Raw genomic sequence first — 24919 nt, 5'->3', positions numbered from 1 at the left:
AAGAAAATGTGTAGCGGAAGAGTTAATAATGTGTTTCATAAATTAAAATTAATTTTGGCCATATTTATATAGTCTGGAAAAAAATTATAATGGAAGTGCAAAATTATTAAAAGCCAATGTCGTAAAGAGTGATAAATGCTATTTAAACCAATTATTCGCATTTCTAAAAACATGCACCATACTGTACTATTTTCTACTACTGTATTCTACTACTACCACCTCGGTGGAAATGTAGAGATGATTTATTTTGGACATTTGTTTAAAATTTGCAAGTTTACTTGTTCATACGGTCTACTAACGCAGTCTGATCCAACTTTTGCATTTTTTCGAGCTTACCGGTTGAATTTGGAAACGTGACAAACCAAACTTCATTCACTAGCCTCTCTGGATACCTCGTATCCCAGTTACATGCACCATAACAGCAACTTTTTTACCATAATGTTGGGAATTTGCCAAAAAAAAATGAGGTATGTCGCACACAAACAAAATGGTGGATAACAACAAGAATGATGCATGAAGCAATTTGATTGGCTAGTAATTTACCTGTCATTAGGTTAGATGTGAATTAATTTGCTATTATACACCAGCTGACAAGTAATTAATATAGAGTAGGCTAACTTATGTATCACACTAAAACTGCAGTGAATGTCAAAGGAAAAGCATTTCATGTCATAACATGGAAATTCAATAGGCTGGAGCAAGAGGAAACATAAGAACTTGCTAAAAAATGACCAAACAAGCATGGAAGACACCAGGGATCGGTTGATCAAAAGACATTTGACTGGAGTTCGGTTATCCAATTGGATCAAATCTAGAAAATGTAGAGATTTCAAAAGAAAACAGGGATTCTGAAATTGGATTGGACCACAAAATCAAGTCTTGATCAAACAACCTTCAGTAGGTAGAAGAGATTTTAATGCGAAGTCAGACACTTTAGTATGTGTCGTTCAAAACTTTTTGGAAGGATATTAGGGATACCATCATTGATTCAGGATGGACATTGGGAACAAAATGTAATAAAACTTTAAAATTGGTGAAATAATACAACATTTGCATTTTCACTTGATTTGTTTAACTGTGACTGTAGATAAAGTAGGCCATCTATGAAGAATTTCAGCACAGTAAAGAAGAAAAAAAAAAAATGTTGTCCCCATAAAATGATACATGTATGTATCTGGACCAGGGTGATGCTAGCTAATGTTGCTTAATAAAAATGCGCAAAAGCAAGATGCGTTAGCTGATCCTGGATAGCAAAACCTGTGATTTCCAAATCTGGATAATTCTTCTCCAGAGACTTTTATTACAACTGGGCGCAGGTAGACATGACAGTGCAATGTCCCTCAAGTCAAAACCAACTAAATCAAGACCAGTGGGCCGGCTTTAACGTCATGCACTATCCAACTGAGACCTAAGGCTTGCATTTAGATTGTTGACACACACTCCGACCAATGATGCAAACTGGTCTGCGCCACCAATTAAAAGTTGGTAGTCCCACTGAAATCCTGTCGTACCTGTCGCTGCGCAACAGCCCATAACTGAAGAAAATGTTGCATGCTGGGTCTGAAACTGGCCAGAGAAGCTCCCTCATCCACAGAGGGAATAATGTCAATGAGTGAAGACCACAGGGAGGAAAGCCACACTCACCTCTCACTACCCGGGGTGGTGATGCGGTAGAACCTGTGGCGCAGATGGTGTTTGTCACCATGGTAACAGGTGGTGCAGAGGTCATAGTTGGTGCACTCTGCGCATTTCCACCGGATCCCGATGATGGGCTGCTGCCGACAGGTGTCACACATGGTGCCGTCGTGCTTGATTCCTGCAACATCGCAATTACACGCATAAGACAAGGGAGTTGACTTCCACCTGCATTTGTAATCTGGATTACATACTCCGATTCCAAAAATTACTTGTAGTCAGATTACTTTTTAAAATACTCATCAGATTACAATTACTTTATTAATTCAATGATTACATATTCACACAATGACAGTAAATTATTCATAACTTATTGATTCTCAGATGTTATTAATGGTCACTTGACATGCAGGTATACAAATAAAATATAATTATAAGCTTTTCATCACAAATCCCCTGCAGTTCCTCCAAAATCCCAGTTTAATGCACTTCATTCATGTTGTTGATACAGAATGGAATGTATTTTCTTTCCTAATATTTTTATATAAATTCTGTTTTTGGTTACACTGTAGGCTATTTGGTAGCACTTTATTTTACAGTGTCCTTGTTACATTGTACTTACCATAGTAATAACAGTAAGTGATGGATAATTACATTGCAACTAACCCTCAACCAAACCCTAATCCTAACCCTATAGTAAGTACAAGTAGTTAATTAATATTACTCAGTACTCAAATATATAATTACACTGTAACAATGACACCTTCAAATAAAGTGTAACCCTTTATTCTAATGTATCCCTGTTACAGTGTAAATATACATTTAAATAGAGTAATATTAATTAAGTACATGTATTTACTATAGGGTTAGGGTTTGGTTTAGGGTTAGTTGCATGTAATCATGCCTACTTTATAGTTATTATTAACACAAGTAGCCTATATGTAACGTGTCACAAGAACACGTTAAAATAAATAAAGAAACTGTATAAAGAATATATTTTCTAGTCGTTTTATATATGAATACGGTACAAAATAATCTTATTCAAATATATGTGATAACGAACCACGTCAAAAGTAACCTAAAACAATTTGTTAAGACAATCGGTCGCTATTTTGCACGTTTGCGTTTAACGTTCAAATCAATGTGGTTGTTTATGTCACGTGACAGACGCACCTGACCGGATCAGTCCTAGACTAGGGTAAGCGGTCTCTCTCACCTGTGGGCGCACTGTCCAATATCCTCACATCATAGGCTCCCGAGCAGCGGTAATTGGCGGCGGTGCCGTTGTCCCAAACCACCACCACCTCCTCCGGACTCTCAAAACTCCTGACGGTGCCGACGTGCCCCTCTCCCCCGTCCTGTTTACCCCACTTCCAGTCAGGACCGCGGATAACTCGAGCCCCCACTCCTTCCATCATGACTCGGTTATTCCTACCGGTGGTCATTTACGAGCAGACGTTACGATAATATGTAACTTAATTATGTCTAGCCGTTAAGCCAGCTCAGAAAATATGGTTATAAATGAACTAATTCGTCCCGTCTTACATATGGGTCAATGGCCAGTGAAAGAGGACAATTTAGCGGTATGGACAAGAAAAGGGATGCCCTTGTTTGGTTAATTCATAAAAATTAATGTCTATTGATAAACTGACTAAACATTTAAACAGTTAGTTTAGTTACATAGATACATATAAATGTAACCTCTAAGTTGTTTGCGTGGTAGAGTAAGCAAATTTACTTGGTAATTCCCAATTATACTGACAGCAATGTTGTGGAAAATGTTGGCAAAACGGTCAATTTCAGTCTCTAACGCCCCGTTTTTTTTTTTAGCAAAGGCCAGTTAGCTAGTCCGGGCTAACCAGCTACAGCTAACCTTCCTAAAGTTATGAGCGGTTACTTGACGTTAGCAAAAACGCAACAAAAACTTTCGGTTTAGAAAAAAATAATCGTTGTTTTATCGTGTAATGTACTAAATTGTTTGGCGAACTTTGCCGTGCGTTCGCAAACGTTCAACAGATGGTCCAACTTCGCGTGACGCGATCCCGAAGGTCTGCGCGAGCCGCTGTCCGTGGAAAGCGTCTGCAAACGGCAGAAGAGCTTCCAGTGCAGCTAATCCACTTTCACCAAAGCTTCCTGGTTTTTAATGGAAACAGGATTGCTAAATGAATGGCTGTAGGTGAAGTAGTCGCATTTCTTCATGCCCGAAACAAATGCACGCACGGGTCTGTAAACAGCAGCCACATCGCCACGGATGAAGAGACCTTTGTTAGTGCTTTCCCCAAAAAATTACACCAGCAGCGGAACTTAATATTTCCTGATCGAAAAGGATCCGGAGATGATTTCTGCAATATATCCTTAAAAGCGATCTTTAAGTCCAGGTAATGACAAAGGATTGGTGAAATGCGCTCTTGGGAGATGTTTCATTGAGGTGCAACTCAAGACGATCGCGTCGCCATTATTGTCAATCAGATTCAGAGCTCGAGCCAGTGGAGGTGGGACTGTTTGGGATCCAAGCAGTTCCCGTGGCGTAAAATGACGTCACGTCAGGATTTAAAGTGAGCAGAGCCCAGACACAAAAGAATTTGCGGGGTCTGTCCCATTCTTTCACTCTCAATGTGTGTCAAGCATCATTATTATATATTTATATTATATTGCAGTAGTGTATTTAAACAATTTATGTCACATCACAATATACCATTAAAACGTTCTGTATGGAATTATTTTTTTGGTGTTATTTTTAAAACCTAAATCCTAGATGCAACTTCAGAGTCAAATATAAAATCAAAGTCAGTTTTTCAGTAGCACTGATTGCTTGTAGCTCAGGCATGCATTTCTTAATTTAAGACAACATATATATATATATATATATATATATATATATATATATATATATTTCATATTAAGACAAATTTAACAATCATATATAACTATTGTAATCTGGATTGCATAATCAGATTCCAAAAATTAAGTGTAATTAGATTACATTACTTTTGACTGATTACATGATTACATATTATTCACACAATGGCAATACATTATTAATTTAGACAAGGCAAGGCAAGTTTATTTATAAAGCACATTTCATACACAATGAAAGCAAAGTGCTTTACATAGAAAATTAATTAGAATATTCATTAAATCACAACAGATGCATAAGAAGTAAAAATAATTTATAAAAATATAATTTATAAGATATAAAATTAACAAGAGTTCTGAATAACTTTTAAAAAGAAAGCCTACTGCTTATATACATTAAGGTTTGTGCAATTGCACAGACAGACCAGTTACTAGTCATGTGACTATCACTGAAAACTAAGACCCAAACAGCTTTTTGAATACTAGATTTACAGAAACCATTCCACTTTTAAAAAGTGTTTTGTTTTTGTTTTTAAACCCATTAGAATCCTATTTTTTTATAGGTTTGATTTCTGTTAGTTTCACAAAAGTTTCACACAGAACTCACACCCACATTATTATTTTTATTTTATTTTTATTTTTTTTAAAGATTAATATTTGTATTTTTTTACTTGCTCATTCTTGCTCATTAGATCTTTGCTTCACACATTCTGTTAAAATATTCCACTTGTAGCCTGTAGAGGGAGCAAGTTGTGAGAAAGTTAACAGACAACAGCGGTTTAATTTCTTGTAGAGAGCTGACTTTATATATTCAAATAAACAATTGAATAAATAGAAAATGAAAAATTAGATTCAATATTCACGAAAAGTATCCTTGTTCAAATACTTTATGGTCTTTTTTAACTTTTAAGATCTTCCTTGACTTGTCAGGGGACACATTTAGAGAGAAAAGTAAGTTTTACTACAAGTTAATTAACAGTAAGTTTTTTATTACAAGTTTTACTATACTGAGCCAATGAATGTTGTGATCCCACTTCTATTTTCATTTAACAGGTTTAAAGGGGTCCTATTATGCCCTTTTACAAAGTCTTGATTTTGTTTTTGGGCTGTACTAGAATATGTTTTCATGCTTGATTGTAAAAAAAACAACAACAAAAAAACACATTATTTTTCACATATTTTACATTATTACTCCTCTCTCCCCAGTCTGGTTGAACGTGAAGTTTTCGATGAAGTACGAAATGTGCTGTGATTGGCTAGCTGGCCCAGTGTGTTGTGATTGGCAGCACTTTGTGCATGTTCGGGAAATGTCCCACCCCTTCATAACCGTGAGCTCTACTCAGATGTAAGATGGCGTCAATTTCAAACCATTTCGAGCCCGATTAAGACCCTGACAATATTAACGAACGAGAGGATTGTGCTGAACAGATTTCAAGCACGGACTTTGCAAGCACGGATTTCATAGGACGTTTCAGAGACGACTTCATGACTACAGCGGCGATGCCGCTCAAAGTTGCGGCCCATCTCGTGCCAACTTCAGCTCCAACTTGGAATTCACAGCCCCTGCTGTCATCCAAACCATGTAGGATTACTTCCACTTTGGTTAGAAAATCTTACATGGCCGCTGGAGAGGCACTGCCACTCTTCATTCTATGGCTGTGCTCCAAGCTAATTAAGCAGACTTGGTTCAAGAGCTGGATGAAGGAGAGGGCCTGACTCCAGAGGCTGTTAAGGAGCTCAGACGGGCTACTAACTTGGTGCTTAGAGCTACCAAGCACACTGACTGGGCAAAAGGCAGCTCCATGGCAGGAATGGTGTCAGTAGAGCGCCATCTTTGGCTCACTCTTACTGACATCAAAGAAAAGGATAAGACTTTCCTGTTAGATGCCCCCATGTCTAAGGACAGCCTATTTGGTGAGTCTGTGACTGCTGTGGAGGAGAAATTTCGGGTAGCGAAACAATGTTTTTCACCAGCTCATTCCATGCAGGTCTAGGGAGATCAAGCGGCAAACACCTACAGTTCATTCGCGGTCATCTTCTCTACAGCGCCCCCGTGAGGTGCATTGAAGTGAGTCATCACCTACGGAGCCCACTCGCAGAGACTGGGGTCCTAGGACTCGTCCACCGGTTCGCTCGCGGCAATGCAGACAGATAGACTTGAGTTCAACGGCCAAGGCCCCTTGTCCTCAGGTCCCCAGAAGCAGTTCCTGATTCCTTCACTTGTCCTCGGAGGCCAGACCCTCCATTGGAGAGTTTGAACAAACCACTCAAGCATATTCATCTCTCATTGTGGCCTCCTGGTTCCGGTCTGTCCCGCCACAGATTGTGTTTCAGGCGGTTTCAGGCTGAGCCCTCTCGACGAGCAACGCCTCAGACACTCCGCACATTCCAGGTTTCGGATTTCAGGGAAAAGCCCTAGGGTCATGTGCGCATGGCCTGTTTATGACGCCGTTCAAAGCCCCCACGTTCAACGTGGTCGGTCAGCCCGATCGGGCGATGGGACAGTTTCCTGTTTCAGTGGTTCCCACCACTTATGTACCTCGGGGCCTATGCAGGGAAACCCGTTTATAACAAAAAGTTCAGCCGTGGTCACTCCACATGTGCTTCCTGTTTCTACAGACGCCAGAGGCTTTCTGGAATCAGTGAATGTACTGGCAGCGGCAGTTCGGCAGGTTCCAAAAATAGAACGGTTAACACCCCTAGCAGAGTACTGGGCCTCTTGGTAGCACCTGCCCGAAATCTCACAATGGGTGTTACGGCTACACCATCCAATTCAGGAAAGGCCCACCTCCTTTTGGCGGGATCCTTCCCACAACGGTGCGTCCTTGGGAGGTCTCGGCTTTGAGTCAGGAGATTTTGTCACTCTTAGAGAAAGGGGCTATGAAAGAAATACTCTCCACTCAGATGGAGTCCAGCTTTTACAGCCGTTATTTTGTTGTGCCCAAAAAGGATGGTGGTTTGCATCTGATTTTGAACTTACATCACATAAACCGTGTTCTCAGAGTGAGACGATTCAAAATGCTGACGTTAAAGTCTATTTTGTCTCATATCCAAACTGGAGATTGGTTTGTGATTATCAATCTAAAGGATGCGTACCATCCAGATTGTCAAGAGACACAGGAAGATCCTCAGGTTCGCTTTCAAGGACAAAGCTTATCAATACCGCGTTCTTCCATTCGGACTGGTTCTGGCTCCTAGAACATTTACAAAGTTTATAGATGCGGTTCTGGCCCCGTTGTCCGGATCTTGAACTACCTGGATTATTGGCTGATATTAGCTCAATCTCAGGATTTGGCAATAGTTCACTGAGACTTGTACTCAGTCATTTGAGGAGCCTGGGTTTACGCATAAACCTTCAAAAGAGTGTGTTGCTACCATGTCAGCGAATGACTTTTCTGGGCATGGATCTAGACTCTCGCATGATGCGGGCACGGCTGTCTCCGGCATGTGTTCAGTCGTTACACTGCTGTCTGAGTCAGTACAGGACATGAAGTCTAGTCCACGTGGATTTATGCCACAGACTGATGGGTCTTATGGCAGCAGCATCCCCTGTGGTTGAGTTGGGCCTGTTCCACATGAGACCATTTCAATAGTGGATCAAAAGCCAATGGATCTCACCTCTTTGCCAGTTATGATCACGTGCAGAGGCTTTCACGCTCTTGAGTCCGTGGACGAGAATCCCGCTCCTTCGCAGAGGAGTCCAGCTGGGGGCATGGTGTCGCAAACCGATTTTTGGAGTCTGGAAAGAGGTGCATCATGGTTGACACATAAATCATTTGGAGATACTGGCAGTGTTTCTGGCACTCAAACGATTCTTATCCTATCTGAAGGGTTATCACATATAGGTTAGGACGGACAACATGACTGTGGTCTCGTACCTGAATCGCCAAGGAGGGCTACGTTCTCGTCCCCTATACAGGCTGGCGAAGCGTGTCCTCCTTTGGGCGCAGACCAAGTTTCGGTCAGTCATAGCGGTTCACATTCAAAGGCATCTGAACCTGGGAGCGGACCTACATCCGAGGCAGGGCTTGGACCCCGGAGTGGAGTGGAGGCTGCACCCTCAAGTAGTGAGCCTCATATTGCAGAGGCTTGGCTGAGCCGAGGTGAATTTGTTTGCTTCAAGAATGACTACGCACTGCCCGCTCTGGCTCTTCCTTTCTCCTTCGTTGCCTCTGGGAATAGATGCTCTGGCTCAGGAGTGACCCAGGACCAGACTTTATGCCTTCCCACTGATTTGATTACTCACAGCGGTTTTGCTCAGAGTACCAGCGGACGAAGTGGGACATCTAGGCCCCGTTCTGGCCCACTCAGATATGGTCTTCAGACCTGGGGCCGTATGTATAAAGTTTAAAGTATAAAGTAAATGTTTTGGCTAACACTTTATTGTACAGTGTCCTTGTTACATATGTTACATTTACTTACCATAGTAATAACAGTAAAATATGCATAATTATATGCAACTAACCCTAAACCCAAATCCTAATCCTACTCTAACCCTATAGTAAGTAGGCTACATGTTGTTAATTAATATTACTCAGTACTTATGTACTGTATAATTACAATGTAACAATGACACCTTAAAATAAAGTGTAACCAATTTTTGTCTTAAGTATGTCAAAATTCTTTAACATTCATTATTAAAAAATATTTGGCAAAAAAGGCAAAGCTACAGGCTGTAGAAAAACAAACAAACAAACAAAAAAACACTATCAATACTTGCAAAAAGGATCAATAAATATATATTAGCAACGTTTCGGTCTCATGACCTTAATCAGGCATATACCTTATATGCATTTGTCATGATCAAAGATAAAGGGATGGAATTGACATTGTTAAGATAAATTGTATAAATTTGATGTATCATTAAGAATAAAGAATGAATAAACGTATACATTAACATTAAAGGTAACCCCAAGATTAATTCTGCAGAAGAAGAAATGCATAGAGATTCGAAGATGAGTAAATTATGATGACAAGGCAACAGGATAGTAGGCATTGGGTAACGCAGCGGTTAAGACTTTTATTTTGGCATGGAGGCCGGATGTTGAATAATGTAATGCTGGTGAGTCTCCGCAGTCCGCAGTTTCAGCGAGGCTAGTTGAACGGAAGAGGGGACACCGGTGGAGGACATTACATGTAACTCCAAATCAATAAACTCACGTTGTCCAAAAGAGTTTGTCATCAGCTAATCGGAAATGTTTTCTCTTTCTACTTCCCTACAGCCACAGGTATCAAATCACATTTGTTAAGGACAGCTCGTTTCATAACTTTCCATGTACGCAGGCTAGCTGGTTAGCTAGCACTTATTAACGTTACATCAGAACTGTGTGTCTGTAATCTCAAGACTTGAGAGAATAGCTTTTAAACATCACGCTGAAAAGTCAACCTCATGTCTCATATTATTAGTTCAGTCTTTATTGCTGCAGCTGACTTGATTACAGTGTTATTGATAGGTCGTGTTTATTATTGTTTGTATAATCATAACATTATAGCACAAGAGTATTTTCCATGAAAAGTCATGAATATTTAATCCACCACAATGTCTCAGATGAGTTAAATGGTATGTTATTATGTTTAATATATTTAGTTGTGGAAATTATGTTTTCATAATTGACTTAAATGTAAATAACATCTTGCTTAGAATAATTTCATAGCTAAAAGCACACAGTTAAATAATATTGTAAAATTAAAAATAATACTAATATCTATATGTCTATATGTATGTATGTATATATACATATATATATATATATACATATATACACACACACCGTTTTATAGGAAAAGACTCACAATATTGTTCACAAATGATGTTCCCCCCACATTTCTCAAATGTGTTTTATATTTTACATTTCAATCTACTCAGTTCTACTAATGCTGTTTCCTTGATAAACTAGTACACTAATTTTGGATAAAACTTTCATTAGGGGCAAAACTGTAGGTGAAATCAGGGTTATTCTAAATATAAATGTTAGTTGAACAATTTAAAGTAAATAAAAATGAGAAATGTTCCTTTGGCAATAAACAGAAATAAATTTAAGTTGAAGTACTAAAGTTATTAACTGGAAATAAATCAAATTAAACTAAAACTGAAGTATAAATAAATTAAACCTAAATAGCAATACTTTAAATAAAATGACATAAGCACATAACAAAATTAAACTAAAATCAGCATAACTAAAAAATATAAAAATTCAAAATATTAATAAAATGATAGTGAATCTAAAAATAAAAATGGTTGAACTCATCATATTTTGTATGAATTTCATATTTTGAGATTGAAACTTTACCCTGGGCCGAGTCAAGGGTAAATCTATCAAATCTAATCTTTTAAACGGCATTTGAAAAGCATATAAAAAAAACTTTATGTTGAAGGCCTGGTTAAAGGTGTCCAGGACAGTTTTGATGTTACCCTAACATGCATAATGTTTTTAAAAAAAAAAAATTATTTCCCAGGACATTAAAGAAGAAATGCTTTGGTTTTGTTGTGTTTTTGTCAGGTAACAGTCCAGCTGAGTCACCTCATCAACGCTCTGCACTCTCTGACGGGTTCAGTGAGCAGCAACACTTCAGTCAAGCACAAACACAGAGAGAACAGCCCAGAACAAGAGCTGAACAGCACAGAGGTGATTACATTTAACATTATACATATTATTTATATATATATATATATATATATATATATATATATATATTGTACACATGTAGGTTATTGGAGTTTTTTCCCCTCTGTTCCTTCCAATCATTAGCTTTTTTATGGAAGTGCTCCTAAAACGGATCAGTTGAATGTTATCAGCTTTTAAATGAAGTGTAACTGTTTTTCCTCTTTAAATCCTGCATGTGTGGTGTTGCGCTGGGAAGCCGTCACTGACGCTCAGGGATTTGGGTCTGACAGATCTAGGAGTCGGTCAGCTAGATGAGCTGGTGGAGAAGCTTCTGCCCCGTGTTTCTCAGCAGGACTCGCCATCACAACCGAGGACCGAGACCAACATCTGGAGGACTTCCCATCTCTCCTCAGATTCTTTCTTTCACAACAAACATGGTGAGACACTTCGCTTTCTTGAAACCTGATCCAAAGACGTGAATCAGAAGCTTTGTTGATTTTCTTTTATTTTGTAATCTCGTTTTTTTATTATCAATTTCACATAGTAGAACTTACTGTACAGGCCGTGCAGAATTATTAGGCACGTTGATTTTCTGATCATATTTTATTCCCAGGAACATTTTGCCAAATTCAAACCATATTAATCTTAATAACTACTATTAATTTTGTATTTAATCATGTATAAGTGATATATAATTGTTCATGAAGGCTGGAAATGAAAAATGTCTTATTTTCTGGTGTGCAGAATTATTAGGCAAGTGTTCTTTTACTGATAAAATAAGCCAAAAAAGAGATTTAACTAAGACTGAAAAGTCAAAAATGATTAAATCCCCATGAGAAGAATGCAATACTAATGCAATACTAGAGATTGCAGTTAAAGCATGACCATTGGACAGTGAAATGCTCATTGGGTCAGCAGGGTCAGACAAAAACAGGTGGAGAAGAAAAGACACATGTTAACTGCAAAAGAATGAAGAATTAAGGTGAAGAATTAAGTGTGAAACCATCGGGAACTCTTTAGTCTTCAGCGCCACCATTTTCCAGAACTGCAACCTACCTGGAGTCTCCAGAAGAGCAAGGTGTCAGGGTCTCAGAGACTTGGGTTAAGCAAAGAATCCTAAAAATGACCCCCTCTTAATAAGAATCACAAGCTGAAGTGTTGTGAAATACATGAAGACTGTTTTTTTATTGGCTTTATAGACAGACAGATTGAGAGTGACTCTTGAAGGACCAGCACCACATCCTCTTCTACCACTGTTTGAAGAATTCATCTTCCAGAATACATTTTAATAAGTTTTGTGAGTTTATTTTTAGTCCATCTCCTACCCTGAAGTCCGTTTTGCAGAGATGGACTAAAAATTAACTCACAAAACTTATTAAAATGTATTCTGGAAGATGAATTCTTCAAACAGTGGTAGAAGAGGATGTGGTGCTGTGGTCTTCAAGAGTCACTCTCAATCTGTCTGTCTATAAAGCCTATAAAAACAGTCTTCATGTATTTCACAACACTTCAGCTTTTGCAGTTAACATGTGTTTTTTCTTCTCCACCTGTTTTTGTCTGACCCTGCTGACCCAATGAGCATTTCACTGTCCAATGGTCATGCCTTAACTGCAATCTCTAGTATTGCATTCTTCTCATGGGGATTTAATAATTTTTGACTTTTCAGTCTTAGTTAAATCTCTTTTTTGGCTTATTTTATTTGAAAAAGAAAACTTGCCTAATAATTCTGCACACCAGAAAATAAGACATTTTTCATTTCCAGCCTTCATGAACAATTATATATCACTTATACATGATTAAATACAAAATTAATAGTAGTTATTAAGATTAATATGGTTTGGAATTGGCAAAATGTTCCTGGAAATAAAATATGATCAGAAAATCAACGTGCCTAATAATTTTCTTTTGTATTTTGATTCCATCACATCATAATTCGTTGAAGTTCCTTGCGGAGGTTGTTGCTTCTTCAGTGCTTTTCCAGCATTTTCTGGTGCCAGTTTTCTATTTTCATAACAGGATTCACAATTGTTCATTGTTGGAGCTGTAATTGAAACCTTGAATATTTAGGCTATTTATTTGATTGTTCAGCTTTCTCATGATGAATCTCTTATCTATGGAAGCTTGTTTCCGTCACAGAATAAAACATTTAGATAAAAGATAATTGCGACTTTATTTCTTAGAATTGCGAGATATGAAGTCAGAATTTGCAATTGTGAGATAAAAAGTCAAATTCTAAGGGAAAAATACTTTATAACACGCAATTGCAACTTTATATCATGCAATTTTGACTTTATATCTCCCAATTGAGTGTTATAAAGTTGGAATTGCGAGATATTATTTCTCTAAATAAAAAAAATTATTCATATACTTTATAACACACAATTGTGACTTTATATCACGCAATCTCGACTTAATATCTCGCAATTCTGACTTTATATCTCCTAGTTGAGTGTTATAAAGTCGGAATTGCGAGATATAAACATGCAATTCTGAGAACAAAAATTGCATTTAATAAACTCAAAATTGCGAGTTTATTTCTCTAAATATAAAAAAATTATTCATATACTTTATAACACACAATTGTGACGTTGTATCACGCAATTCTGACTTTATAACACAATTGCGACGTTATATCACGCAATTCTGACTATAACACACAATTGCGACATTATATCACGCAATTCTGACTTTATAACACAATTGCGACGTTGTATCACGCAATTCTGACTTTATAACACACAATTGTGACGTTATATCACGCAATTCTGACTATAACACACAATTGTGACTTTATATCACGCAATTCTGACTATATAACACACAATTGCGACATATCACACAATTCTGACTTTATAACACACAATTGTGACTTTATATCACGCAATTCTGACTTTATACCACAATTGCGACGTTATATCACACAATTCTGACTTTATAACACACAATTGTGACTTTATATCACGCAATTCTGACTTTATACCACAATTGCGACGTTATATCACACAATTCTGACTTTATAACACACAATTGTGACTTTATATCACGCAATTCTGACTTTATACCACAATTGCGACGTTATATCACACAATTCTGACTTTATAACACAATTGTGACTTTATATCACGCATTTCTGACTTTACATGAAAAAGTCAAAAAACACCTTTTTAATGTTTTATTCCATGGCGGAAACAAGCTTTCATATTCGTCTGATGAATTAACAGATTAATTTCTTCTCTCTTTTTCAGGATTTTCCAGAATGGGTGGTGTTACTCCTGTCTTCTCCAGGCAAAACAAGTCACCTCTCCAAACACTATGTACAGATCTCCAATATTTGCCATGTAATGTGTACAGTTTATTATTCAGTCGTCACAACAGGCAGCATCATTTTAAAATTATAATCTGTGTTGGCCGCTCATGTTCAACAAATTGTAATTGTGTTTTTCAGTGTTGGTCCAAAATCGAGGCTTTAAAACTCTGAAGTCCAAAACACGGCGTCTACAGGGAGGCTTAGACAGTTCAGCCGAGCCTGAGGGATTTACACCATCGTTTATGAAGGTCACCCACACCGTGCTTCCTTTGGAATCATATTATTAGCCTGATGTGTTTATTTCCATGAAGAGATGCACAAAAAAATGTACATTTTCATGATGTTCTCTCCCTCATATCCTTCCAAAAATGTATGATTTTTTCTTCTGTGGGTGACAATTCTTCATAATATTTCAACTACATGACCACATGAGAGTCATTCCCAGCAGAAACCTAGATGTCGTAACTCCCTTAAAGGGACAGTTCACTCATTAATTACTGTCGTTCCAAACCCGTAAGACACAAATACAAATGAAGATATTTTTTGATGAAATCAAAAATAATGACCACCCATAGACTGCAACTTTCAAGGCCCAGAAAGGTAGTAAAGACTACCTAAAATAGTCCAGTGGTTCAAATGTAATGTTATGAAGCAACGAAAAAACCTGTCAGAAACCTCTCAGATTTCATAAAAAATATCTTCATTTATGTTCCGAAGATGAACGAAGGTCTTACGGGTTTGGAACGACATGAGGGTGAGTAATTAATGACAGAAATTTTATTTTTGGTTGAACTAACCCTTTAAACAGCGTAAAGAAAAACAACATTTACATGTTTCAAAACTGTGCTTTTCCTGGAATAAGCCATTTTCTTAATTGCATGTAACCATATTGAAAAGCCCTCCTTTTGATTTCCACAGAAGAAATTAAGATATAGGCTACAGGTTTTGAAACGGCATGAGGACGATTAAATTGACAATTTTGGTTGTATTGCTTGATTCCAAATATAATGCTTTAGTATGTTTTCACTACATTGTAAATGTATATTTGCTAAAGTTTATATTGGTGTTACAATGTTATTTATATTTTTGTCCATTAGGGTTTCCTCACACGAGACAAAGGGCCAGATGTTGAAACTCTGGACAAGCTCCTTAAAAACAAAAATATTCCTGATGGGCAGCATGATGCTTTTAAGACTGGTTTTGCTGAGGGCTTCCTTAAAGCTCAGGCCCTAACACAGAGAACACAAGGCACGTCGTCTCTAGATCAATAACAAATGATGAATTGTGAACGAATGATAGAAGGTTTTCAACTTTCCTTTCTCATTATTTATTGTATAAAACACATGTCATCATCTTCAATAGAGTCACTAAGGAGGATGCGACTGATTCTGTTGGTGCTTTTGCTGTTGGGCTTGTATGGACTCTCAAAAACACCTTTCTTATCAGGTAAATGTTCAAAAGAAACTTCTGCATGTCTGATTTGCTTCTCTAACTAAAGGCTGAAATGCACTACACAACAGATTTGTGTTTTGACAAATTTGACAGATTTCGCAGAAAATTGAATAGTGTATGATAGGTAAAACCTGAGTTTGTTGTTTAGGGAATGGATTGAAAATCTGCTATTGTTGGATCTTGAGTCATTTAGTACATGATGCTCAGTTTGTCTCTGTAACCATTTTGCAAAGTCGACAAGTGTATGACATAGTGTTCAGATTTTAAGTCATGTTGTGTATTCCAGCCCTAAAGTTGAGTATCTGCTTGTTAAGTCTTACATCAATTCTGGGTCCAAATGCTCTATCAGATGCCAACATAAACAGTAAATGCTGCCAATGTACACTCAAGTGTGCTGTGCTGTAATACTACCAAAAAAGAAAAATCATGATCCTAACCTTTATCTCCATATCTAATTCTCAGATGGCCAGACAGTGATTCATCTTTTATGAATCGTTAAAATAGTGGTGTCCAGGACATCATGAGCCCGGAGACTGTGGAGTAAAAGCTTAGCTTAAAAGTTCCTTTAAATAAATAGTGCTCATTAATGACTCTTGAGATCGTGCTCTCTATTGAAATGGAGTGGAGGCTTGGACCCGGAAAACGCATTCGATATGTCGTAACTTAGCAAGCAGATTATGTCCAGTTTGTGTCCTGTGTGCCAAGTTTGCCAATTGTTTGAATGTAAAATCCGAATCATTTGAGAGGTTTCAAGTAGAGCTGCACGATTAATTGCTAAAAGATTGCGATATTGATTCAAACACCCACGCGATCTCATTCCTAAACAACAAATATACGCCTGTCTATTAAACCTGTATCGAATCAATTACATCGTTACACCAGTAGGTGGCGACAAGTGACTGTTAAAACATGTTTTTGTCATTGAATCATTCATTCAAGAGATTCGTTCAAAAACGCTGATTTATCCAGCAATGAAACAAGTGAAGTCTTTTTGGGTGAGTCATTGAATCATTCATTCAAGGGATTTGTTAAAAACACAATTCATCCAGTAATTAAACAATTTATGTCATTATGAGTGACATTAAACCGATTTTTTTACATTTTTAAATAGACTGCAGCAATTGACATTTTGTCAGAACGTTATTTTGTTTAGTTGTCTATTCAGAAACGTGTTAGAATCGTGATCTCTGTTTGAAACAAGAAAATCGTGATTCTCAATTTATCCAGAATCGTGCTGCTCTAGTTTAAAGTTTTGGCTTGGATTGAAAACCGTTAGTAATGCTTGCTTAGCTGGCTTGCCCCTAGTGCTTGATGTGTGTGTGTGTTTGGTGTGTGAACTATAATGTAACCATTCCGGACAGTGCGATTCCGAACCACATCAGGCCTGGACTCGGCGGTGGACCCTGTCCAGATGAAGAACGTCACCTTCGAGCATGTGAAGGGTGCGGAGGAGGCCAAGAACGAGCTGCAGGAGGTGGTGGAGTTTCTCCGGAACCCTCAGAAGTTCACCGTTTTGGGAGGAAAGCTGCCTAAAGGCAAGAACTCGCGTTTGACAGCCAGAGCCATTTAAATAAATAGTTATATTTAAATGGTGCCATTGTTTACTCACCAAACCTGTATGACTTTGTTCTGTGGAATACATTTTTGACAGATTTTTACACAGTTCTCCACAAGTAAAATCAAAAGTTTAATTCTGAAACAAAATTCCACACTGATTGTATTTGGCAGCTTTAGGTTTCTCCTACCACATTAACTTGTGTGTTTTTTCCAGGAATCTTGTTGGTTGGGCCTCCGGGTACAGGAAAGACCCTGTTGGCCCGTGCCGTGGCGGGCGAGGCAGATGTGCCATTCTACTACGCATCTGGCTCCGAGTTTGATGAGATGTTTGTTGGGGTTGGTGCCAGTCGTATCAGAAACCTTTTCAGTGAGTACATAGTGCCACTCTAAATCACAATTCCAGCATGATTGTTTATAGATCATGTAGGCCATACAATGTGCCTGATTCTGAGTTCTGTGAATGTGAAAGTAGCCAAAAGCACTCCCTTATGCCTATTTGGTAAATTAATGATTGTATGACTGCTACAAATGTTAAAGCAGTTCTCCTGCATTTGTCCTCTAGGGGAAGCTAAAGCTAACGCTCCTTGTGTTATCTTCATTGATGAGCTGGATAGTGTTGGAGGAAAGAGGATTGAGTCTCCCATGCACCCCTATTCTAGACAGACAATCAATCAGCTTCTGGCAGAGATGGATGGGTGAGCCATGCAACCTAACGAACTGATGACTGCGTTCCAGTGGAAAGTTTGTGATCACTAACCTTTGGTGTTTAACATCTGCAGGTTTAAGCCAAATGAAGGCGTCATCATAATCGGAGCAACAAACTTCCCGGAAGCTTTGGATACGTATGTAGATTTCTTTTCAAACATCTAAATACTAAAGGGTTGGTTTACGATACATAATAAGATATACATGTCTGAGTTTGTTGGGGTTATTTCTCATATAATGTTGCTGATTGGTCAGAAGATCTGTTTGATACATTATTAGCCAACTGTGTGATTTGAATATGCACATTTCTGAAATACATAACTTGGACACCTCTGATGACAGATCACTCTAAATTGTAATGTAGACACATGCATTTTCTGTAAAGCTGCTTTGAAACGAATTGTGAAAAGTGCTACACAAATGAATGTGAATTGAATTGAATCTGAACGCTGCCTTGTTCCCCAGCGCTCTGATCCGGCCAGGCCGTTTTGATATGCAGGTCACCGTCCCCAGACCGGATGTGAAGGGCCGCACTGAAATCCTCAAGTGGTACCTTAAAAAAATTAAAGTAGACTCTGGTGAGTGGCATGTTAAATACTCATTTCTTAAACTTACAAGATTCTAAACTGTTAATGTTGTACTGTTAAAAAAAAGGTAATAATACAGCAAGTAAAGTAGGATTGTTGTCTTTTCTGGACATTAGCTGTGGAGGCAGAGGTCATTGCTAGAGGAACGGTGGGGTTCTCCGGTGCCGAGCTGGAGAATCTTGTGAATCAAGCTGCTCTTCGGGCCGCTGTGGACGGGAAAGACATGGTGACCATGAAGGAGCTGGAGTTTGCGAAGGACAAAATACTGATGGGTAAGAGACTCTAACTCATTTTGCATGATAAAGTAAACTTTGCTCAAGATGAATGAATACCTTGAGTTTTCCATTCACTTGCTCCCTCCTCAGGCCCAGAACGCAAGAGTGCAGAGATTGACCAGAGGAATAAAGAAATTACAGCGTACCACGAGTCAGGCCATGCTATTATTGCATACTACACCAAAGGCGCCATGCCCATAAATAAAGCCACCATTATGCCGAGAGGCCCCACTTTGGGTCACGTGAGTACATGCTAATTCGTCATCAGAATCTAAAGCTTGAGAGGCCTTGTGTGTTCACCTATGGGTTGAACTTCTTAGAGATATGAGCTCTGAGTTTTATTTAAGTCACAAGTCCAGTTTTTCCTCTTCTCTGTAGGTGTCCATGCTTCCAGAGAGTGACCGCTGGAGTGAAACTCGTGCTCAGCTTCTGGCTCAGATGGACGTCAGCATGGGCGGCCGAGTGGCTGAGGAGCTCATTTTTGGCAGTGAAAATATCACTACTGGTAGGTTGCAGGACTGTTTGCTCTGGTATTGCGGTGTATTTCAATCATTAATTACATTTGAGTGAGTAAGTACATGGAATGTTTATTGTACTTCATATTATGCAAATACGTAAGAGGGCACCGAGTTTTATCCGTGTAATGTTTTGTTGTTTTCATATAGGAGCATCAAGTGATTTTGACAGCGCTACAAAAATAGCAAAAATGATGGTGACCAGATTTGGAATGAGTGAAAAGGTTTGTCATATTTATGTGATCATCTCTGGGTGCTGAAATATGGTTTCAGGCCTCAAGCCAGACTTTGCATGTATAGTAATAAATGATCAAAGCTGCAGAAATTTTGTAAAACTAGTACAGTTCAGAGTTCTTCTTTTTAATACCCGTTTCAAAATCTTCTATAAGGTAGTTTATGTTAGTGATAATGATGCTGCCTTCAAAGATTTGACATATATTCCAAGGCAGAATCACATGTAGCCTTCACTGATAAGGCAGTTTCGATTTCCAGAATCCATCAAATGGAAAATCAAAAAAAACTGTTCACTGTATATTAGAGCTGCATGATTAATGGTTAAAAGATTGTGATCTCGATTCAAACACCCACACGATCTTATTCCCAAATGACAATGATTCGCCAGTGTCTGTTAATCCTTTGACAAGTACGATCACAGCGAACATTCAGATCTGCGTTGGCCCAGAGAGAGCAGTTGTCATGTTAATAGGTATGAAACAGCTTCACAAATAATATCATTATTTCTGTCTTACAATAATTCGTATTATCACAGAAGTACTGGGATAAATGTTTATAGGTCGGATATAAACACTGATGTCTACGGAAGCTATCAAAATAAAAGAAAGATGCTTCAAATAAAGATTGTATCAATTACATCTTAAAACCAGTAGGTGGCAACAAGTGACTGTTAGTATTTGTCATTAAATCGTTCATTCAAGAGATTTGTTCAAAAACATTGATCCAGGAATGAAAAGAGTATTTATGAGTGAACCGTTGGATCAAACTGATTTTTTTTATAATTAATTCAAATTAATATAATAATATAGTAAAAAAAACCATATTATTTTAAATTGACTGTAGCAATTCATATTTTGTCAGAACCTCTATTAAATTACGTCATATTGTTTTATTATCCGTTCAGAATCATGATCTCTATTTTAAACCCAAGAAATCTAACCTGGTTAAAACCAGACCATTCTCAGTAGTAACTGAGTTATGGTCTGGCAAATCTCCATAGACAAATCGTTTCTAAAGGGGCGTCACCAACGGACGTCGCTCAAATGCCTCTGGGCGCAGTTGGATAGACCTAAAACCAATCAGAGCGATCGGCATCGTGTAAAGCCATATGCTGCGTCCCAATTCGCCTAAGTTACACTACGCCATAAAAGTATGTACTCTTTTTGTGAAGAAAAGGTATTTACTTTTGAAAAAAGTAGGCAAGCTTTGGGACATACTACTTCGTCATCTTTATCGGACGGATCTGTCGCGTGCATCCTGTCACTTAAACTGCCCTGTCAATCATCGAGTCACAGTTAAAATCCTCTATTAAATCTAATTTAATTTCCTACCGTTTCGGAGAGAAATGTAGTAGCACGTTCATCTGCCAGTGGGTCTTTCATGGAGACTTTTCCTCATGTGTTTGCAATTTGAATGTTGAACGGACGTCGCTCAAATGCCTCTGGGCGCAATTGGATAGACCAAAAACCAATCAGAGCGATCGTCATTGTGTAAAGCCCGCCTCAACGTTTCTGATTGGTGCCGCGATTTCTAGGCCATGGAAATGGGCTTGAATGAGCTCTTTGCCAGACTACTTGCAGAGCAAATCTGAATTTGCCAGAAGTTGTCTGGGTTTTCCCAGGCTACAAGAAATCCTCAATTTATCCAGAATCGTGTAGCTCTAGTGTATATTGTAAACTGTAGTATTTCTATATAATACTGTAACGGTTGAAAGCACCATCAAATTTGACCCATTGTTGTGTATTTTGCTGGGTGCTTTATAATTAAGTTGTATAATTAGCTTTTATATTGTTACTGTACTAAAACTAGTTAAAATAGCATCTGCAATTGCCTAAAATAGAATAAAATAGTTGTGATTAATCTCACGAATTCCCACCAGTCTTAGTAAAACAAAGTGAAATAGTAAAAATTGTTCAATAATACAATTTTCCACGGATACCCTAGCTAGCAACCAACCAACCCACCCCTAGGTCTTTCTGGTGGAACCCTAGTCTTAAAACTTGTGTATTTCATTAATAGTTTAGAAACATGTTAACTTACTCCTTGTTGGACTTCTCTTGTATGTATTCACCTGATGTCGTATAGATCATACAAAGGTGAAGACCTAACTTTATGCATGTTTTGTAAGATTCCCCTCTCTGTTAAACATATATTATTGGACTGTCCTGGGTTTAATACAAGTAGAATGCTCTTTTATGAAGTTATTTCACTTAAGGACTTTAGTAAGATTATACCTGAAAAGGTATTGGATTTTTTTATCATATATTATTAAAAAAAAATATATATATAATATGACTTGTGTTGGTTTGCTTGATTTTATTGTATTTATGAGATTTGTATTTTTGTAATAAAATTTTTAATTTTTTTATTTTTTGTAATTTAATTTTAAACTATCTATCTATCTTCTCTTGTATAATAGTTGGGCGTCATGACATACGCTGACCTCACCAAGCAGAGCCCAGAAACGCAGGCGGCCATTGAACAGGAAGTCAGGATACTTCTGAGGGTAAACTCTCTTCTGATCGAGCTCTGTCCTCTCTACTAACACATCAGTAATGAAACATTTGATTCACACTGACTACCGGAGTTTTTGACTCTCATATTTGTTTGCTTGCTTCTAGGATTCCTACGAGCGTGCTAAAGTGCTTTTAAAGTCCCGAGCTAAAGAGCACAAAAATCTGGCCGAGGCTTTACTGCGGTATGAGACGTTGGATGCCAAAGAGATCCAATTGGTCTTGGAGGGAAAGGCATTAGACCCTCAAGGCAGATGAAGGTCACCAGGACCAAGAAACGGACAATGGAACCCTAAAAGACATAAATGTACATATGCAACCAAGAGCTTGGTAGGCCTACTCTCCCCATTGCTAAAATTGTATTGGTTTTTTTTTTGGAGCCAGATCTCTGAATTGAAATTAGTTTCAATTTTACATGCTAATAAGGAAGGTGTAACACAAACCACCTCCATGGACTTTTTATTTCCAAAGAAATTGATCTTGTGAGAATTCAACTCATTTAGTATATTTCAGGGTTTTTTTCTGTACCGTTAACTGTAGGTTCTTCCTTATTTATAGTGAAGCAGAAACTCATTTTGAATAAATCCTTAAGCTGTAAGTGATAGTTCAGTTTACCATAAAGTCAGGAACAATCACCGGTCTACCATTTTTGACCTAGTTGTCTGAGCCAGACTAAGTGTGTGTTTCATGGTGGCCTTTGAGAAATGTAAGGGAATGTATTTTCTCACTGAGGGACTGTGGAATGTTTCAAAGCCCTTTGGTACTGAAACATGTTTGTTTATGTGATGCATTTGATCATTTCTGCTTGTGAACAATGCTGCTTCAGAACAGTTTTAGTCACTTTTTGTTTATACATAAAACCCCAGTGTGTTATTAGATAACCTTTCTGACAAGATGTTTCCTAGATCAAGTTCACGGTGATCAATAAACTCCTTTAGTTCATGCTCTGTTTCTGCACTTCCATGAACTACACAAGACTATTTTTATACAATCTGGAATATCACACGATCCATATTATAGGTTTAAATGCTTCCTGTCTTCCATCAGTTAGGTTATACACACCAATCATGAAACAGAAGGAAGACCAAAATGAAATATTCATTCAGATTTGATGTTTGTTTCTCGGGTTCAAGTGGTTACATTGGGTTTATTCAGCTTTATTCTACATATTATTTATTCATGTACAGCATATTCATCTATGAGTTTACCTTGCCTCCATGTATGTTTGCCTTTTATCCAAGCTCATTTTAGTTGTGTACATACAGTAAATATTTGTAATCAATAAAATTGAAAATGAAATCATTGTATATAAGTGTATAAATTGATTTTAGTCCGATTTTTTGCCTGCTTTGTCATTTAAAATTATTTTTCGGTTGATGCTATTGCACATTTAATAATGAACGGGAGCTGGACTGAATAAAGGAAACATAATAAAACTCTGCATAATTGTTATTTTCATGTATTATGAACATTATCATTTTACACAACCAAACAACTGCAAACTAGGTTTTCTATTTTCTGAAGAACGTGCGAGTGATGTAAAAGTTGGTGCCACAATATAGTATATTGCTAGGTGTTTTTTAGTATGTTGCTAACTCTTTGCCCTCTCGCCCAAATTAAAAGAGCCTCTCCTTTAGAATGTTCATGATTTAAGGAAGTACTTCTCAACCTTTTGGCTCCAAGGCCCCTAAATTGTCCGAGACTATATTTTAAGGTCCCTTATGTCAGCCAAGAGATTTCTGGTACCTCCTCTGTAATAATGATCTGGTTTGGTTTTGTTTTATTTACATAAACAATGAGGCAATGTATTAAAATAATTATAATAAAATATTTTAGAATGTTCTTCAAGGTTTACACTCTTAGTGATCAATGACTTTTCCAATCATTTGTGAGTAGGGTTATTTTTTTATCATCACAAATTGCAATTTATGAGCAGATTCTACCTGATGTAATATTTTAGTGCCTGAAATAACTAGAAAAATCTTAATAATTAAAAAATTCCATGATTTTTTTTTTTCTTTAAGATTTTACTAATTTGCATAGCTTTTCTAGGTCTACAAATCACATTTTAAAACTCCATCTCTTAGCAGTTTTTCTAACAATTTGGGAAACCTGATTCTTCAATAAAAAAAAAATTCAGGGAACAAATGAAAATAAGGAATATGATATTGTGGCAAGCAGGACGAGGCCAAGAGCTGTGAGAACGGAGCGAGACCAGTGGCGTGATTGATAATGAGCGTCACTTGTGCGTCTCACTAGCCTCGTATCTCACGGAGGAGCTTCGGAAGCATAAAAGGAGGAGTGAAGGATGAGAGAGGACCAGGCCTGGACAGTTATGTTTTGTTTATGTGTGTGATTATTAAAGTGTTTAAACGTTCGCTGGTTTCCACCTCCTTCCCTGATCCTTTAACTTCTCTACAGATGCAGTCTGCATCTTGATTTTAGCTTATTTTTAAAGCTTGTTTTGTTAAAAAACCATTTCAAGCACCCACTTGGAAGTGTGCTGAGGCCCCCTGATCATTCATAACTGTAAGAGAAAAGTTATGTGTCTAAGTACAGGTTTTTAAATTCTTGTAATCATACAATTACTGACTTTAAATTACAGTTACAATAATTTTTTACAATGTGCACATATTTCTAAAGTGATATATACATGGAAAACATTTTAAAAATGAAAT

General features: G+C 37.6%; 2 protein-coding genes across 7 annotated transcripts in view; one reads left to right on the top strand and one right to left on the bottom strand.

Annotated features, from left to right (window-relative positions):
• mib1 (MIB E3 ubiquitin protein ligase 1) overlaps positions 1-4123 on the bottom strand; it is a 72933-nt gene extending 68810 nt beyond the window's left edge. For all 6 annotated transcript variants that reach the window (XM_079876018.1, XM_079876020.1, XM_079876022.1 and 3 more), the window contains exons 1-2: positions 2852-4123; positions 1645-1816 (exon numbers count right to left, since the gene is read on the bottom strand). In XM_079876018.1, coding sequence (XP_079732144.1) covers positions 1645-1816; positions 2852-3080 — 401 coding nt within the window. In that variant the 5' untranslated portion in view covers positions 3081-4123. The remainder of the gene's footprint in view (positions 1-1644; positions 1817-2851) is intronic.
• A 5395-nt stretch (positions 4124-9518) lies between these two features.
• yme1l1b (YME1-like 1b) lies at positions 9519-23692 on the top strand. Its single transcript, XM_079877533.1, has 18 exons — positions 9519-9719; positions 10992-11117; positions 11353-11533; positions 14342-14434; positions 14542-14651; positions 15501-15651; positions 15766-15849; positions 17217-17390; positions 17627-17779; positions 17975-18107; positions 18192-18254; positions 18583-18695; positions 18821-18976; positions 19070-19221; positions 19358-19484; positions 19645-19718; positions 22148-22234; positions 22350-23692. The coding sequence occupies exons 1-18, from the start codon at positions 9687-9689 to the stop codon at positions 22497-22499; spliced, it is 2160 nt and encodes a 719-aa protein (XP_079733659.1). The 5' UTR covers positions 9519-9686; the 3' UTR covers positions 22500-23692.
• Positions 23693-24919: the final 1227 nt, after the last annotated feature.

Source organism: Squalius cephalus, assembly GCF_949319135.1.
Source record: "Squalius cephalus genome assembly, chromosome: 7".
NCBI classification, from domain to species: domain Eukaryota; kingdom Metazoa; phylum Chordata; class Actinopteri; order Cypriniformes; family Leuciscidae; genus Squalius; species Squalius cephalus.
This window is presented reverse-complemented; position numbering and strand designations above follow the sequence as displayed.